This window comes from Necator americanus, chromosome IV (assembly GCF_031761385.1).
Source record: "Necator americanus strain Aroian chromosome IV, whole genome shotgun sequence".
Lineage (NCBI taxonomy): Eukaryota > Metazoa > Nematoda > Chromadorea > Rhabditida > Ancylostomatidae > Necator > Necator americanus.
Window position 1 is genome coordinate 11,530,914 of NC_087374.1, and position 13,497 is coordinate 11,544,410.

General features: G+C 41.3%; 1 protein-coding gene across 2 annotated transcripts; it reads right to left on the reverse strand.

Moving 5' to 3' along the window:
- Nucleotide 1: 1 nt before the first annotated feature.
- On the reverse strand, nt 2-12,453 carry RB195_000967 (uncharacterized protein; the record flags this gene model as incomplete). Of its 2 annotated transcripts, XM_064197533.1 has the most annotated exons (12): nt 2-17; nt 100-298; nt 441-564; nt 2,242-2,379; nt 2,613-2,738; nt 3,359-3,424; nt 4,300-4,405; nt 4,460-4,603; nt 4,662-4,760; nt 5,047-5,225; nt 8,171-8,368; nt 9,100-9,225. In XM_064197533.1, 12 exons carry the CDS (start codon nt 9,223-9,225, stop codon nt 2-4), a joined length of 1,521 nt encoding a protein of 506 aa, XP_064053415.1. The 2 variants fall into 2 exon arrangements, with proteins under 2 accessions (XP_064053415.1, XP_064053414.1); XM_064197534.1 differs by lacking the exons at nt 8,171-8,368; nt 9,100-9,225 and adding an exon at nt 12,439-12,453.
- Nucleotides 12,454-13,497: the final 1,044 nt, after the last annotated feature.

Below are 13,497 nucleotides of genomic sequence, written 5' to 3' on the forward strand. Positions count from 1 at the left end.
TTCACCACGCAATGTACCTAGATATCCATTATGAAAACCCAATGTCGAACATAAGCATAAATAACTAGAACTCAAAATGTGTTGATAAAAGCATCCCACCGTTGGCGATCTTTATCTGGAAACTCGTCCGGATTTATCGCTTTCTCGTCTCTTCGCACTTGCACGTATGTGTGCAGCTTTGGCGGATGTTTATGTGCAGTACGCGATAAATCAATGCGACCAAATTTCAATGTTGTAGGATTTTTGTAGGAACCGAGATCCTCCAGATGTTGCCAGTATGCATCAGGCTCGAATTCTGCTAAAATGTCTCTGATTACAACTATATCGCATGCAAAACAAAAGCAGCAGTTATAAGCTGAAGCAAGATTTTTGTTTAAGGCGGGAAATCAAATTAAAAGAAAAAAGACTGAGGAGAGAACTCGAGCCAAATGGTAACGAACGCGGTTGATCCGATTGCAGGCAGTTAACGATTGCGAACGAAATCACCAGGTTCCGATCAAGTATGTAGCTCAGTTCGATGTCGTCGTCATCCAGACCAAACGGTCGCATGAGATCTTGACCCACCTGTAAACAACCGCAGTGCTGATCTCATTCGTCAACAAATGGGGATCACACTCTTCAATATGGCAGATAGAAGGAGTTTCAAGTTTCTTTTTGAGATATCGATGAGTTTCATGTTCCAAGCGAATTAGTGATGCTATGCAAAGAGGAAGGTTGTGCTAATTGTTTATTGTTTGTTAGGTTGCAAGTCATGATACATTTCTCGATTAGTCGCCGATCGTTCAGTATCATTAATTAAGATCTAGAGTCACTTGGATCAATATTATTCAATTTTGTTTGGCTTCCATGAGTTAAAGCTCCATTCTTCAAACGAAGTTAATTTTTTGAGTTATTCATTTATTTTCCAGGATTTTTCACGGAATTTTGGAAATTTGAAGATGTAAGGTCCGACACATTTAACCCTTTTGCATTATAATCTAGTCAGGCACGTGGTACACCAGCAGCTGCAGAAACGAACTAATTTTATTTTTCATCCGGAAATGCTGAATTAAGCTAAACAAGCGTGTCGCTATTATGGAGACACTGGATTTAAAGCACCTTCAATGTCGCACGTACGGCGACAACGTAGTGCAGAGGGTTAATTTTTTGCTCCTTCAGTTCCGTAGGGTAAGACTTGCGTCAAGTCATGTTAAAATTTGCGGAAAGTTTACCGGAAAAAATGCCACCCAAGATGTGAAGACAAATTTCCAAGAAGTCTTAGCTGCACGACCGAAGAACGGTGTTGCCAAATATAGTCAAATATAGTTCACAAAAGTCCACTTTGGTCCATTTTTTGTTTCAAAGGTGTCACGTGTTCATGTATATCAAGGAATGGAACAAACAATTCGGATGTGGAATTTCGGCGGTTGAACAGCCAGAGCTAATCATTAAGAACTTCCGTTCTATCACAATATAGCGCAACTACACACTGATTTGGTCAGCTGACGAAAATTATCGATTCAAAAAAAAAAGATTATTCCTTGGATGGGATGTAGTGTCATACTCGGCGCAATCCCCTCCAACTTGGGGCCTCAAATATTCACTTTTCCCGCATTCTTCAAAACTCCTTGCGAGGTGTATTGCCTAGTTCAAAAGAGGCTGTAAATCAGCATCGTGTTCAGTCTTTCGACGATTAAGACAAATCCTTTCATGGACGAGGATTAAAGAAACCTACTGGACCATGTCAAAAAATATTGAAGAAAAAACAGGCAAAACAGATGGCAAATCATTGATTGGCTTCTCTTGTTTCTCTTCTCTTTCCTCAAATTAGTAAAATTTGAGACACATAGAAGATGCGTTCATAACTTCCCCGACATCCAAGCCTGGTGTAGATCAGACCTTTTAAAAAGTTTTGCTTTATGATGCAATATTTCTTTGTTAGCTTAAGCGGTTGCGTACTGTAGTCCTCAACAGCACCTATTTGAATACGAGTGTATCATCATTGCACGATCGGTGGCTTCCTAAGAAAGGGCATTACCGACCTGACCTTTACTTTGGATTCGTCGGAAGCACAACGGAACGCAGTTTGAAAATCGAAGATTTTTTTAAGCTGTTTTCTCTTTCAAGAGGTTATTAGTTTGAACGAAATCGTAGCAGGAATCATTGTGCTTCCATTTCTACATTTTACATCTCTTTCTTTCCATTTATTCTTCCCATATTTTCACTTCTTTTTTTACGTTTTTACAGGGATTAAAAACGTACCTTAAACCAACCAACGTAGAACAGGAACTGCACAACTGTAAACACAGGAAATACAATGTCGAACTCCTCATCAGAATCAAATTCCTGTCGGCCGAGAAGACAAAAAACGAAGAATGCGTAGGTTGCCAGTGATGCGACCTGCAAAAGAAATAATTTCGGAGCGAAATTACGTAATCCAAATCTGGGACTGAAATCTGAGCTCCGAGAAAATCTGATGTGTAATGATGGTGCTATGGTCGGCGTCGGATATGTTCAACCGGTTGAGCGCGACGCGTTCGCTGCAACTCAGCCTTTATCCGCCTGACACCCACGCCTTGCGATGAATGAAGCAAAAGCGCTAAGTTGAATGAACATAGTGCTAATTCACAAACCTGTGTGTACACCAGTGGTACGCAAACCCAATCGTGACAGAACAACTTGCGAAAAGACGTCCGATACTGCTTCAATTCGTTTGTGAACACGGAGAGATAATGAGTTGGGACACGTCCAGCTTCTATCTATACGGAAATTGTTAGCATAAAATAGTGCTTTTTCCAGCGGTCTTGCATAATTATGTGTGGCAATTAAAAATAATTGAGGACAACAGGAGCTATGCGAGGTTTTTTTTTGTTAGAAAATGAACCCATTATCGCTTTCTTTTTTTTTTGCAAAAAACAGTGCAAATTCACCGAAGCAAGCAGGTACGGAAAATGTTATTGCTTTTAAGATTTGGGCACGAGAAAAGGTTCCATACAAGAAACTGAGCAAGAAAATAGCAAAATATTACTAATAGATATTACTGTAAGCGTTATCAATGGGCTAAATTAAATTATTATAATACTACTAATATAATTAATACAAACAATTCTTGCCTTTTGTACACATAGAGTTGATTCATTTGACGAGAACTGTACAAAATCAAAAAATGTGCTATTTCTTGACAGTTCATAGCTCTATTGCATAACAAGTCGTGCATTATTCGAATACTCGAAACCTTAAAACTCCACAGATCTACAAGAACATTGATGTGGTCAAAGAACAGTTTGACGTTGTAAAAAATGCATGTTTATGTGCGAAATTCCACTTGTATTGTTGAAAACCCGACAGAAAAATCCCATTTAAAATTTTAAGTGCGAACCTCAGTGACAACTATTTGTTGAACCCAGTGAAGAGGTGCCATCCATCGAACACCTGGAGCTGGATCCTAAAATAAGTCCGAGACGTAGCTAAGTAGCTCTATTAGAAAGTTTCTGAATCTCTGAATGGTTAAAAACATTTTAAGTTTTGCCTATATTTTTTTCTAAAGAATTTGTGAAAGAACCTGCTACCAAAAATGAATGGCATTCAAATTATTCATCGTGTGATGCAACAGTAACACTGCACACGAACTTTGTTGACTACCGACACATGGATTACCTGATCCGTTCGAAGATGCTTAAAATCGTTTAGAAAAAACCATTTATCTGAATTAGGATCTTGTCACAGAACAGATTTTTCGTTCAGTAAGATTTGTTGTGAAAAGTTGCAGAAAGCTGTTGCTGTGACTTGAACCCCAAACCGCATGGCTAATAAACGATCATTTATTTTAATTTTTGGTGTTCTAATTAACTTTTTTCGGTAGACGTGAGTGTAGCAGCAGAGGTTTGAAATGATATAGTTACAAAATTCCTCTCAAAAATTAAAAAAAAGAAATATAGATGTGTAAAGCTCATTTCGATTCCTCTGCAAAAATTACTTTACTTCAATGCTTACGGAGTGATGAATCACGACAGATAAAGAAAAGAAACTGCAGGGGAAACACAGTTCCAGATTATTTTCGTCGAAATTTGAACGAGTGTGGAAGGGAGTTCATTCTGGTAAAATTAGCTGAATAGTTTTGTCGCTTTTATCCCCATCCTTCCTCGTTTTTTTTCTGTCAATAATCTCAAGGACTTCTTAAATTTGATTTTTCTTCTTAAATCACATATTTACGTCGGTTCATCGTTCCTTTGTGCAGATATTGTTCTAAATCCTCAATCATCATGATTGGTTATCATGGCTACGAGTTTTTGAAAGTGGAAAAAGAAATCGCTACTCCACCTGCATTTTCTCCAGTCTCGCAAATTCCCCCTCAGTCATGAGCCTGGCATCTATCAGATTGCGAATGCTTGGAAACCGAAGACGAATTTTGTCGGAAATATCACGCCTTAAAGCAAATAATACCAATTTTGAAAGCAATTGCTTGCAGAATGAAGAATACCAGGCGAGAGCTGATACAAGATTTAGATATCTGGCGATTTGATGTCGTTTCTTCTTCGAATTCTCAGTGTTCTCGTGAAAAATCATACAAACAATAGATAATAGATCTTCCGGCCAACTGAGGCATTCGAATTGTCGCCACCATCTTAACATTCATTCTAAGTTTTTATGTTAAGCAATTTTCGTGGATAAGCGCGAGTTACCTGGAAACAACGTTCGAAACATAAAAACCGAGGAGGAATGTGAGCGGTATAAACTTAGTGTACTCGTTGAACTCTTTGCACAATAAATAGAATTTCTTCCTGAAACTTTACGGCAGTATGATCAATTTCAAATCTGATCGAAATTCAAGACACAGCTTTCTCAACAACTGGGGACTTAAAAATTGAGAAAGAGATGGAAAAAATGTGTGAGAGAGAGAGGAAAAGAGAGAGGAACAGGGAACAGGGAGATTATAAGAAGAATAAGAGATGGAGAGAATTTACATGTGCGGGAGATGTAACATCATCCCTTAATAATAAAGATCTAACAGAAAGAATCAAAACTAAGCCAAATGAAATGGAGTTCATAGAATTCATTAATCCTTACTTATATCCTAACTCTCCTTTCTCGTCCATAGCAGGAATCCCATATAGATAGAATATTCTGACTGCGTAATACAGTAGTAGAAATACAACCAGTTCAATCCAGACCGATCTCCAAATGGATCCCTTCCATCGTAGAAGAAGGCGCATAAAGTTACCGGAGTACGACACCGTCATGGTCTCCTGAACATTTCCGAAACGAAATGCAATAGAATAGAGGAACCTTTGACGTTTTTTGTCGTTCAGCAACGTATATTTCGAAAAAGTACCAGGAGAAGTAAGTGTTGCAAAAGTTGACGAATTCTTAGATTTCCACGTATTTATCAGAGAATATCGCGAATCTTCAAGAAACTGACATACACAATTACAGTTGCATTGTTAAAACTTTCGTTCTGATTACTGTGTCACCTCAGTTGGAATAGGAAGGATTGGGGATTTTAGAAGACTCAGTAAAACCAACTGAGGTTGAAGGAAACAGTTAATCTTATGCGACACTTCTAAACGCTGTCCAATAGAAAATGCCGAAAATGGGGGGGGGGGGGGAATTCCCTCTGAAACGTGGGCACAGATTTCCAACGAAAAGGCTCAGAAAGAAAAGATAAAACAGCTCCTTCACTTGTTTACTTTTTCATGCTTTGCTCCACCTCTTAGTCAGGAGCTCGTTGTTTTTTGATCCATCTACATCCAATTTCAGAAAACATTTCCTATTCTCTTTCCTGCTAGCGAATATTCAAGAAGAAATTCTTTTTTTATGGAGGAAAGAAAGCAGTTAATTGAGGAATGCGGCGAAAATAATGGTGCGATCGAAGTGGCAAAAATAACACGCAAAATATCAAATGTGTCGCCAGTGCACTTAGTAAATATAGAAGAATATGGAGAAGGAGGAGCTTGATGTCGTCTTACGTCTTCAAAAGATTTAACAATTCTGTGCATTCCCATATTTCACCTGTATCACCGGTGCTCCCGCTGTTCAGTGATTCGCCCGAGTGGACACCAGTAATACTTCCATTTGTTTCGCCCGCACGGGGGTTGTTCAGAGGTTCCTGTCCTCGCGAGGGACTGAAGGAGCATCGTATGTTCCTTTAAAGGAATTTGTAAAGAGGTTTGAGAATCGGGTCGGCGGTCTTCATTCAGTGCGTTTGATGTCGCATGTTATACAGTTGTTCACGGCTCTGGTCCAACGATTGTCGTTAAAAAAAAAGAAATCATGTGTACGGCCATCCTAATTTCACTTTTCCTTGCATATTCGGCAGCGTCTCTGATCTTTGATCGGTGACGTAGGAGTGAATTTCGGATCCTTCCTTTGGGATGCGTAAAGCGGAATACTCCTAGCATCACATTTTCAACCTATCATGTGTACAGCCTTTCGAGTGCGCGCTCTATGACCCTATGCTGATCGCATTTGCTGCTTGCCACACATCCAGGTTTCTGAAGCGTAGGTCAAAACAGGAGGAACGGTGGTTATAAATTATAGTTTCGCATTTATTCTTCTCAATATTGATCATATACAAGGGGTTGCCTTGACTTTCGTGACCTAAACGACTTAATGTTATGGCCTAACGCGGCTTATCCGTATCTCCGCTGAGATGAGTTGTTCTTAAACATATTTGAGCCCATTCTGTTCAATCTTCAGCTAGAGTTCGCATAGAATCTATCCGTACGTCGCTGTTCCATATTCTGAGAAACTTCACGTCTCGCCTGATTTCCCCGTCGATGCTAAGTTCCTTCATGTCTTACTTCACCAATTCATACAGGGGCTTTCATTTACGTCCGGCTGGCTTTCTTTACTTTGGGTCTGGGAGCAAATTCGGACAAGGCGATACGATAGCCTCTTTCTAGTGTGACCATCAAAACAAAGACGGTTTCCTGCAGCTACTTTAGATGTTCGGGGAAGATGTTGACGTCTTCCACGTGTCATCCGGCAGAACAGTAGAACATCACCCATTTGTGAGTAAAGCTCTTCGTTATTGCACACCAATGGCCAAAGGTAGCCAAGCATCCGTTAAACAGCTTCCTTTCCATGCAGTCGAGCTTCTCCATCACCGCTGACATACCCAAGTGTCCGACCTACACATCAGGAATGGGTGAATTGCGAAAGGGAATACACGCAGCCTGATCTCGTTCGCATGGAGGTCGACCACGAGCATTTTTCAAGGAGTCAAATGCAGAACTGACCTTAGCGCATCTTCGCTGGACATTTCACTCGTGGCTGCCATCCTTTTTCAGCACACACCCCGAATAGCAGAAAACAATGCGCGAGGTTTTTTCATTACGTTGTCCGTCCTTCAGGATCCCCATTGAGGGTTTCGAAGAGAACCACATCTGCTTGGATTTATCAGGGCGGAGTCGCAATCCGTAAGCTGCAGCTAAATTCGATACACGTTTAACAACATGCTACAACTTTGTGCTGCTTGAAGCGAATATTACTACATCGTCGGCGTACTCGAGATCCACTAACGGAGGTGTGGACGGTGCTAAAACGAAATCGGCGTGAAACTGCTCAACTGTTCTTCGCATTATGTCATCGACATAATAGCATAATAGAACAGAAAAGGTCCTGCCACAGCCCCTCCACTACAATTTTCACTTCGAACACGTAGCTGGTGCTCGAACCGCTGCAGTTGTTCTTCTATTCATGTTGTTTATTTTCCTGGAACTCCACCTGTGCAAAGCTCATTGAGAAAACGGTCTGGGTGAGGAGAGTCGCAAGTGGCCTCGAAGAAAAGCTACCTGCAGGTGCTTCGAATACCGCTGCCACACTAAAATCACTCTCCTTACAGAAAACACCTTAACATTAGTCGATCGAACAGAACGAAAGTCGGTTTGTTTGTTGCTATTGGTTTTTTTTGCGACGTTCGATTTGGCATTCCATGACGAACCGCATCACAACCTTGTTCATTGCGTGCGGCAGTAACATTCCTCGGTAATTCCTGGTTTCCGTGACGGAAATCTTCTTGCTGACGGGAACTATGGCAACGAATCCGGTTTTCTTTGCTCAATCCATATTGAATGAATGATCTTTGACATCTCACGAATTCCAAAACAAGAAGGAAACTTGGGCATTTCTGCGCCTATTCCATTGTCTCGCCAGATTTTCCCCCCTTTATTTTTTAGATATAGACCCGAACCTTCGACACCGTCGGTGGTGCCTCGCTCACAGCTATGTACGTTGGTCGTTGGACATGCTCGAGTTGAGGGGCTGATGGCGTTTTTCGGTTCACCAAGATGTTGAAATGTTCCTTCTGTTGGGAGTGTTGAGGACAGGCGAACACTTCTTCATTTTGTGGTTGTACTGCCTTAGTAGAGCGTAGGCCTTTTTCGGGTTCCTGTACTCCCACGTCCTTTTAAACTAATTCGTTTCGTCGCCCTTTCGTTCTCTAGCAATCACGTCTTAGCTGAGGACGCAACTTTCTCCTCAGACGCTTCTGCTGTCCCAGGTAGTGCGGACAACACATACATTCTTGTACGTGGATCTAGAAAACCAGGTGCATTCTCTTTGCAGCGTCCTGAGTACAAATGCTGAGAGAGTCGGCGTCCTCAAGCCTCTTCTTATTACTACTTATCGACACATGTTGGCTGAACTTCCTTCTGCATTCATCGTCCTACGACCTGCCGTGGCGGTCGAAAGCTGAACTCCTCGACTTCCTTTTTGGAATCCTACCTTCACGCTTAGAAGAATTGATCGGTGGTCTAAATCGAATGCGACGTTCCACACAGCTCTAAATTTTCGAAAATCTGACAAAGCGAAGTTCTTGTCAAGGTGTAGTCGAGCTGTAGCCTAGGAGTTCTCATTTTCCGCTGGCATTGATGATTTTTTATTGCCTCCAGAGAATTCTACTGAGATGTGCTACCGCAATGGTCGATGACATTCACTGTCATTTGCAATACTTCGTGAAGAGAAGAAGAACTACATGGTCATACTAGAGGTTTATAGGCATTTTAACTTTAGGTTAGTATCACGGAGAGTCAACGAAGATCAGTTCGATCGTATAGTATAGTGAGAAATTCCCAACGATCTATTTTGTCTTTTTCTTTGCCGTCGCAAGTGCACACTCACGTTCCGAGGAGCCAATCCGCTCAGCGGAATTAGTCCGGAAATGGTTGATTTCAATAGAGAACCATGACCACACTGAGCATTCGGCGGAGATGCGTTTGGACGCGAAAATCGGTACAGTGCGGACATATTTCTAGAGCTTTCATGTCATAGTGTGACCTCTATGCTCTTTGTCGAGAATCTTCTCATGCGGTAACTACGTTTTACTGAAGATATCGCTATTTAATGCTCGATCGTGGCCGTAAATTGAACTACTGACTGTCGCTACTATAATCATTAGAGGGGTGTATTGAAGTTGGTAAGAGGTTCGGCTGCGACTGCCCTGTCGAAGGCTTGAAACCGTTCTGGAGTCAACAAAATCTTTCATCCCTTCGGGGTCTAAAATACATCGGGTAGCCACTACAAGTCATTCTAAAGCTGCACACGCGTTCATAAAACTTCGAACGATTCTGAATTCAGGTTGAACGTGCCGACATCAGAAATAGGCGCATCCTAAAATGATTGATAAGCACCGTTTACTTTATCCTTGCTTATTATTCTATTCTTATTCTCTATTAAAGTCATCGCCAACAGCAGTCGAGGAAAATGTAGTTGGGGGGAGGGGAGGGAGGAACACTCAGTGGCTCCCTTATTTCTCGACGCTTTAACTTACTTTTTCTCTTAGTAACTTTAGCTTACATGTCATAAATTTTCTTATACTAATGCTTAGGTCTTAGGGCCCGATTGATTTAGTTAGTTACTTCGAGAAATAAGAGCGCCACCGAGTCCTCCCCTTTCCCTCCCCTTCCCCCTACAACTACATTTTACCGCAGCAAGCTTAAGAACAATCAAGAAAAATGGATACAAACAACTTCTTCATTCGAAACGCACCAAATATTCTTAGTATCAATACGGTCTATTTTGCAGTGGGAACAGCAGTGTACTGCAGTGGGAAAGGACCACAAAGTACCGAATGTGAATAAAGCTATCCATAAACTGGAAGCGACAGCAACTAAACCAGTTCCTTTGATTCCATGTATCCATTTCTTGAAACGATTCAACATGAATGTCTTCAAACCGATCAAACCATTCATCACTTATCAATCAATTTTGGTTTTAAAGAAGAATCAGCGATGTACTGTAGCGACTCCGCTCAACACAAGAAACAATGGAAAATTGCAAAAACAATGAAATTCTTGTGGGAAATAATAAAATGATGTGTGGAGATGGGATGGCAACAATCAATTTGACCGCCTCGCTTCATTGCTTTTCTTGTCGGAGAAAACTACAACAACATTCGAAGAATTTTCGCGTTTCTGATGAATCAACCCGAACGACATTTGCATTGCGGAGTGAATGACTGTTCCCTGGCACGGATACTATTACTGGTGTCTGATGATGCACGAGGAATGAGGGGAAAGAGAACTCTGAGGATAAGCAGAAAGCAAAATTTGTGCAGTTTGCAGAATATTCAAATCTCAACTGTTCACAAAAATATCATTACAAAATGTAAAATTATGATGAAAAAAACGGGTCATTTGGATTCCAATGATTTGTGCAAAAAGAGTTTCAGCCGAGATGGTCTCACAACAGATCTCATGTTGATTGAGTTTGAGCGCAACATACGAGCGCAAACACTTCAACCGATACTAACCGGGATCAATTTAAATTTTAGTTGAGCGGAAACCATGTGATCTCGTAGAGGAAAAATCCGAAATTCCTAATGATAAAAATCAGCGTCCAATCCTATGTTTATTAGGAGATTAATGTTCAGAAGTGCGTGATCGACCTTTCTACTCCTTTTTGTGACATTTTGAGCCATTCAGCATAGTTTGTGAGAGAAGCACCAGACCATTCCCTGTGAGAGAACGCACCGCAGATCTTTAGCATATATAATTGTGAGTAGAACTGAGGTAGCGCCAAATGTGATGAAGAAAATAAATTACGCTTCCTACAGTTAGGAAGAAATTTAAAAAATTAAACTCAATAAAGTAAAGACAAAATGCACATATCAACGCTTCCATCCCAGCTGTATCCTTTCACAAATTACACGGTGAAAAGTTGTTAGTTGTTTGCTTAAAGGCAGTACACTGAGTGGCACGAGAGTGAGGGTGTTAGGATTTCTCCATGGCTAGATAGGATTAGGGGTGTGGTTCACGATTGTGCGCGCCATCGCGCTCAATTCCCCCTAATTATCCAGAAAAATGGCATAGGAAACGATCTGGTAGTCTTCCATTGAAAAGCTGGCATGCACGCATCTCCGCCAGCGGGCGAACAATCGACCGCAAACTGCTTGACCATGTTGTCGCTTCTGCTCGATGGTAAACGTGGTGGATGTCCCTGCGCTTGCAGACTAGATGTGTTGTTAAAGGCTCCCCCAGAATCTCAGATTTAGGTGGAGTTTTGTATAAGTGCTTTGATGAACTTTGTGGAAATGGTGGGATCCGATGCGACAAGGTTTTTGCGACAAGGTTGTTTCCCACGCCTTCTCTTCTGGACAGTTAGATGGAACTGAGCGCAGTGGCGCTCATATTCGTGAACTACACTCTTAACCCTATATTTTCCTGGTGACATCCCAACACCGTCAATTTCCTCGTATGCTGCCTTTAAATTTTCAAGCAATCACGGAACATGGGAGTGAGAATCGCAATTCCTCAAGTGTGTAGAAGAAAAGCATTTGCATAGTTGAATATCAACCATTTACGTTAATTCTACACTGATTTTCCCTTCAAAAAGATATTCAGTCTACCAAAAATGAGATTATATATATACATATTATCGGTGAAGGATGAGCTGCAACTCCCCCCATATTGAAGATGCCACCTACTTGATTGACAAAATAACTGAGTTTTCTATAAATACTCCTGCGTGTGAGCACTTACGTCGCATTTTGAAATGATAGATGTCCGATAATCGTGTTCTGCAGCGGAATATATAGAAATAAATGAGATTAGCACTTCTCTAGGGAATAACACTTTGTGGTCTATGTGCCCAGTTTTAGGAAGCAAGAACTCTGGGGCCGCAGATGTTTCGGAAGCATGTTTTTTGTACTATGGTAAGTTGCACCTCCTTTCGTTCCCATGGGAACCTAGAAGTACAGTAGGATCAAAACGACATGAAGCACGGTGCAATTGCGTACACGGATTCTCTCGAGGCACTGCGGTGGAACGCAGCGTTTAGGAGCGTACTGGAACACTTGTTGGCACCAGCCATCGCTGTAGTTTGCGATGATCCCACCTCGGTTCCAACTGCTGCCTCCACCGCGCCTTTTCGAGCGCGTGCGCAAATGCACCGTGCTTCATGTCGTTTTAACCCGACTATACCAAGGACAAGACTGTAAACGTGCAAATGTGTGCAGCATACCATGACATTGGCCATTTTTAGAAGTATTCGGCTGGGGAAATCTAACTCTGAATGCACAGGCGCGAGCACATCGTTCGCATCCACGGACGTCTTGAAAACTTCGCTTTAGCTGCTGTAATGAATCGTAATAATTAATTGAGGATAAATTGGTGAATAAGCAGATTAAGATCACTTCAACCGGATTTTTTTTGGTAGATCGGTTATGAGTTCTTAACACACTGTGAGGACCGTTTTAGTGCATACTGTATGGATTTTTTAAAATCTCCTCTCGAACAACCTTATTACAAGACTTCTCTTTTTTGTTAAGCCGTGTTTTGGGTATAGAAGGTTTACAGAAGGACCTCAAACCTTCCCATTTTAATTAATATTGAACTTTCAGCCAGGTTCCAGAACTTTGCATCCACCCACGCGACACAAACTGATGAAGAGCAGCCGATGACAAACGCGTTACGCCGTATACAATCTTGCCCCGCTTGCCTGTCAGCATGACCGTACCTCCTTTTTCAAATGGCTTCAAATGTGCAAATGTGTACACGTGTATACTGTAACCCCTTTAACTTTAAAACAATGTCTCTCGGCAATAGTATTCAAAAGGAAAACTCAATTTTTCAACTAGCGAACGAGGTCGCTGTCGTGAGAAAGATCAAGTCAGACAAATATGAGTTAATCGATAACTTATCAAAGACACCACGTGTAAATAGATCAATCCATGTTGCGAGTAGGTTGAGTTGCTCTACGGCTATGATCTTTGCCTCCTACCGAAAACGGAGAGAAGGGGTCACAAACATTCGAATAATTTGTCGATATCGGTTCTGCTGCACCTTCTTCATTTTCTTCTATCTGATTCCTCGCATAGTCATTAATTTGCTCGAGATTCATTCCACTAATCAAAACAAGCTCCGATCGGGATTCAAAAAGGGGTTTTTCAATTTGACGTGGTTTCATTGAAGTATAAAAATGCAAATCTGAGTTCCCGTGTTCACTTGCATACTATAGTATACGACACAGTCCAAACAGAAGATAGAATTTACTGTTCAAATGAGAACAAGAAATAGAAGT